Source organism: Schistocerca piceifrons, chromosome 1, assembly GCF_021461385.2.
Source record: "Schistocerca piceifrons isolate TAMUIC-IGC-003096 chromosome 1, iqSchPice1.1, whole genome shotgun sequence".
Classification (NCBI taxonomy): Eukaryota; Metazoa; Arthropoda; class Insecta; order Orthoptera; family Acrididae; genus Schistocerca; species Schistocerca piceifrons.
This window is the reverse complement of record NC_060138.1, coordinates 266320918-266326917: the sequence shown is the minus strand read 5'-3', so window position 1 is coordinate 266326917 and position 6000 is coordinate 266320918. Positions and strand designations below refer to the sequence as shown.

Sequence of the window (6000 nt, the reverse complement as noted above, 5' to 3'; positions counted from 1 at the left end):
TAATCCTTTCCCCTCCTTTAGTTATTTCTCTTCTCCTTGCCCTCCTCACTCCTCCTGCTGCCACCACAGTTTCTAAGTGCTGCGCCTAGAAGTCCAGTATTCTGTTCCCACCATGTCCCTGCATATTCCCACAGGCATCCTACCCCATCCCTACCTTGCATCCTCCCCTATTCCTGCCTCATCCCTCTTCTGTAGCCCCACTACCCAACCCAGCAAAGAATGCTGCTCACCTTAGACACAGTCAGATTTGAGCCTGGAGACAACAGTGACCATGTTAGTGTGAGTTGCATTTGTGTGTGAGTTTTTTTTTTTGTCTGTGTCTGATGAAGAACTTACTTGACAATTGAATAACATCCAACTGACTTTTTTATTGTGCCCATCTGCTGCTCAGTGCCTCCTCTATGTGGTTAGTAACAGGTATCCTTTCATATTAAAGATTTATTTTAGGCATGCATAGGGATGATGCAAGTCACAACTGAATATGTAAAGAAGTCCTTGCTGATAACATATTTGTACATTTTTATTCTTCATCTGTCACTGTATTTGTTTGGCAGTGTTCCCTGTAGCAACATGAGTACCTACTCTCTTCTGTGAAGTTATTAACAGTATTTCATTTTATGTACCATAATAATGAAAGTTAGGAGCTTTTAGTGTGGAAATCAATTTCCACTTTTGTTTGAACACTCACTCATTACCTTTGTTGAAGGATATATGAGATCAACATCAGGTAGTGGTGTCGTTGGTTCAGAGAGAGAAAGTTTGATGAACTATAACAAGGAACATGTCTCATTGGGACTGTGATCCACATGGATCTGAATGGAATATTTAATTTTTCCAAAGTAGGTCACAATGAACATAGTCTTTTCTTCTGCCATTTGACTATAGTTTTTGTCTTGTAACTTACGTGCATCAAATTGACATTTTCATCTATTATGTGAAAAAATTTCAACAGAAAATTATTGATATGATTTTTCTCTAGACCTAAAATGTTACACAGTTCATGGTTTTAACTGTATGTTTATCACATAAGATGATGCATATTATTCGTTAACATATATTTACTTTATTTTGACAGAATAAGGCACTACTGATTTGTTCAAAAAAATTTAATTATCATAATGTTTACATACATAAGTATAACAGGAGTTATTTACACTGGCATTAAATGAAATCAAATATGTATGTGTGTGATTGCTCTTATCATATTACAAGTATTAACACAAATACTGGCTTGATTGACTGACTGAAATACTGTTTTTGAATTACTACATTAAATATTTATATCATAACCAAAGATGTAATCATATTGTATGCAACAGACACACAAACACTGAGAAAAATGTAGATGGTTTTTGTCTGATAAAAAAAGTGTTTCTAGACATTAGCAAGGTGATAACAGGTTCCATATTACATATCATTGACAACAGAATCCTATATGGCATTTAAATTTCTACAGACTTCACAAGAGCCATAAAGTGAAGAATAAAGCCACTTTTCATAATTATGTAAACAATACCATTTTACAACACAAGTAACAATAATTTACATTGTACATGATGTGTCTGAAAACTGATACAACATTATGTATTAATGTTCTTTTACAGTTTGTCTTGTTACCACTGCCTCAATGAAACATAATTTTTTAACAATATGTACAAAATAATTCAGCAATGTGCAACACTGACACCTACATATGCTTAAAGATGGAATATCTGATGTGTGTACTTAACTGAGACATAACTAGCCAAGTATTAAACATTGATTAATATGTGACATGAATTTCTGATATGCATTACATTTTAAAAGTGAAATAAATGATTATTTTGATTTGATATACTTTATTTACTTATCTTAATGATTTTACTTATGCTGTTGTAATATGTTTTGTTCCTTTAACAGTTTAAAATGCAGCAAAGAGCATTACAAGATTTAATGAGAATGCTAAAACAGTCACTGTGTTATGGTCATACATTTCCAGCAAGCCCACACTCTTTGAACAATAAATAGCTTACTTAATGAGGGCTTTGACTCCCTTGGAGCTAGCATCTGTACAGACCAGGCAGCAAATCTGGGGCTCACAGAGCCTAAGCACTGTCTCAGTCACTGCAACCATCATCTTACTAGTTGCCACTCTTGCTGTTCTTCCACTCCACAAAGAGAAAGTAAACTCCTGCAGCATAGGCCAGGAAGTTGAACAATCCAAACACCTGCAATCATAGTTCATTAGTTATTCATTTTAGTGAATGATTTTTCTACAGTTGTCAAAAAAGTCTCAATGATAACAACTAAAAGGCAATTATTCAAATATTCACTTACTACAATAATTTTGATCTGATTTACATTTCTACCAAATCAAAAGCCATTTATAATTTTTATATTATTTTACTGATGCTACAACAGAGATAGCTGCACAAAAGTATATCACACATTTCTTCTTTTAATTTTTTTAGGGTCCTCCTCTCTCTTAGCTAAGCTCCTGAGCGAGGTTCATTATAATATCTAACATACGTTTACCAATTATGAACTAAAATATTTGTTTACACAAACCAATTTTGAATAACACAGTGGAAAATGGTATTAAATTAAATGACAGCAAATCATACACTCAAGTTGCTTTTATTAAATTTGTCTGCTTGTCAATGGCTGTTGTGAACCAAGTAGCTGATTGTGCATTTCATATTAATTTTATATTGCATTGTTAACCAACTTACTGACTGGTGCTTTTATATGATTTAAATAAATGACATGGGTAAAATAATGAGCACACATTATAAACAAATGAAATCTCAAAACTGGCTTGTACAAATAAATATTTATCGTTAAAGACTGCCACTCACTAAATCACACTGGACTCATGCAAACCATGGAAAAGAAACAATGCATACAAACATCCAAGCTAAAAGGCTAACCTGTTATCGGTGGTAATTGAATGCAGGACACAAATTATGCTAAATATCATGTTATCTGTGAGCCATATGTGTACTACAGTTATGAAGCGCCTACTACAATGGTGTCTTAGGAATATTCCATAAACATAAAATGAGAACTCACAAGGAAATGGAATGATTCAAAAACCATTGGACAAAGAAGAATCACAGAGTGGCTATGAAAGGTGGGCAAAATATTGACAGGAATGAAGTAGAAAAATAGATAGGATGACATAAAAATGGCTAATATATATAAGCAGTATGTCAGAGGGACAACAAATGAATAGAATAGAAGTTTACTGTCTCATAACATACCATTTCAAGGCAATAAATTAATATGCAGGAAATCTAAGTATACTGTACTGGAGAAGTAATTGATGAAACACTAGTGTATGTGTAGTTTCACCTTCTTAGCTATTTTCAATCTATGTATTACATTTTTCTTTTTCTCCTAGTGGTAAATGAATTTCAAAAATCTCTGTTCATTGAACTGCGTAGACTTAAGCATATAGCTTTGTAGGCACACCCCGTGTAACTTTGGAATTGGGTTAAAAATGTGGCTTTCAGTAGTGAATGAAGCACATGAGAACCTGATTGTTTAAAATCAGATTAGTGTACTGGATGCTGGTGCACCTCTCACCCAAGTGCTGCAATCTTAATATGATCAGAAGGTGCATTTTTGGGCTGGGAATTACTGTTGAGCAGGTGAACATTTTCAGTCTCTCTCTCTCTCTCTCTCTCTCTCTCTCTCTCTCTCTCGTGTGTGTGTGTGTGTGTGTGTGTGTGTGTGTGTGTGTGTGTGTGTGTGTGTGGGCCACACATTCAATATGCAAAGAATTCAACATAGACAGTATCTGATGGTTACAGAATGTAAGGGCTGGCTACTATTTTAACACCACAACATATTTGTAGTTGTGAATAATGCATCAGCTTTCTTCTGTGAAGTACATTTTGTGCGAATCTTAAGTAATTTTATATAAATGTTTTTATGTAATAATTCAACATATTTACTACTGTTTTACATTGTAAAGTTATATACCTTGTTACATTTGTATGAATTATGGAACATCCATGCTTCATTGTTTTATGTCAGGGCTACTGTAGAAAAAGTTAATGTGCAAACTGCCGGAGGAAGTTATCTTTCTACCTCTCTGAAATGAGTACAAAGAAGTATACCCTTCTTGGTGCTGCCCTGTGTTATCTATCACCTTCAGATTGACTGTTTATATAATTACATATCACATGACAGAGTTGGATGGCGCTAGCAATTTCTGCATACCATGGCATTCTAAAGTGCAGGAGTGGACTGGATTGTAAATGAATAGCAATTCCTTAACATAAAAACAGTCTGGAACTGGCTACAGCAGACCAGTGTCAATTACTTCGTCAAAAGAAATGACAACATTTTTTATTTAAATATTAATAATTACTTACACTATTTAACTTTATTTATAGTCTAAACTCAATGATTCCACAATTACATAGATACCCATTACACAATCAAAAGCTAGAAATAATGTTAAGAAAGTTATTTGATAGAAATTCAAAATCCATTTCATGTGAATAAACTAGCATTATATTACATTAATACTTGTTCCATAGATAATGAATATGACATTTTGTAATGATGTGGAATGTGTCACTTTACACACACAAAATTACTACTTCATATCTAAAAATTCATCTTGTGGCAGCATAAATGACAGCTTTCTGTGCCAAAATCAGATTTAACCTAGAATAGTGGTTGGTTGGTTTAAAACAGGGGGGAGGGGCCAAACTGCTAGGTCATCAATCCCTCATTTTGATTAAAATAATTCCACAAGGATGGGAGTAAAATAATCGAGACATACAAAACACAGCTGGAAGAAAGGTGAAAACCACAAGAATGACAGAAGAGCAACAAACACTAAAATGGGCAAAATCGGACAAGTAAACCAGAGAGATGCAAGAAACAAGTAGAAGAGATCAAAACAAGAGGGTAGATTACCATGGCTGTCTGACCATGAGAATAAAAATGAGAAGCCAGCCACTCTGCAATACATTAAAACCTCCGCCCTAAAAGCACAAGGGTGGAGGACACAGAGGGACATGCGCCAAAACTTAGATCTAATGATAAAACCCACCCTCACAAATACAGTGTAAAACTAAAGCTGCTGTTGAGGCATTGTCACCTAACACTGAAGGTAGGGTGCTGGGAAAGTAAAAAGTCCACCACAGAGCGGCTAAAAGTGGGCAATCCAATGAGAGGTGAACGACCGTCATTTGTGAGCCACAGCAACACCGAGGTGGGTCCAAGTCATGGAGGAGGTAACCACGCATTAGGCATGTATGGCCAATGTGGAGCCGGTAGAGGACAATTGATTCCATGCAGGAGGACCGCATGGAAGACTTCCACACATTCATAGTCTCCTTAATGACATGCAATTTTTTGTGCATACTGTTATGCCATTCCGTCTCCCGAAGCCAAAAAACCCTGTAGCATAAGACAGATTGCAGGTCAGTTTCAGAGATGTCCATCTCCAGAAGCACTTTCTGCTTAGCCTGTTTGACCAGCCTTTCAGCGAGTTTGTTGCCTGGGATTCCAACGTGTCCTGGGGCCCACATATAACACCACTGACCAGTGGGACTGTTCCAGGGCATAGATGGACTCCTGAATGGATGCTACCAAAGGATGACAAGGATAGCACTGGTCAATAGCTTGTAGGCTGCTCAAGGAGTCAGTACACAGGAGAAATGACTTACCATGCATGAGCAGATGTGCTCAAGAGCACGAGATATGGCCAACAACTCTGCAGTGGAAACACTGCAGCCATCTGGCAAGGAGTGCTGTTCAATACATCTTCCATGAACATAAGCAAAGCCTACATGACCATCAGCCATCGAGCCATTGGTGTAAACCACTTCATGGCCCTGGTACAGAATCAAGAGGAAGGGATAGCGGAGAGCTGCAGGGTTAACGGAGTCCTTAGGGCCATACAAAAGGTCCAGAAGAATCTGCGACCTAGTTGTACACCATGGAGGTGTACGTGAATGGAACTCTAGGAGAGGTGGTAACATGAAGGACACCAGTACA

General features: G+C 36.6%; 1 protein-coding gene across 2 annotated transcripts in view; it reads right to left on the bottom strand.

The window, feature by feature from the left end:
• Positions 1-235: 235 nt before the first annotated feature.
• The window catches only part of LOC124785867, a 423877-nt gene continuing 418112 nt past the window's right edge, over positions 236-6000 (bottom strand). For both annotated transcript variants that reach the window (XM_047254217.1, XM_047254216.1), the window contains exon 4: positions 236-2207. In XM_047254217.1, the coding sequence (XP_047110173.1) occupies positions 2121-2207 (87 nt within the window). In that variant the 3' untranslated portion in view covers positions 236-2120. The remainder of the gene's footprint in view (positions 2208-6000) is intronic.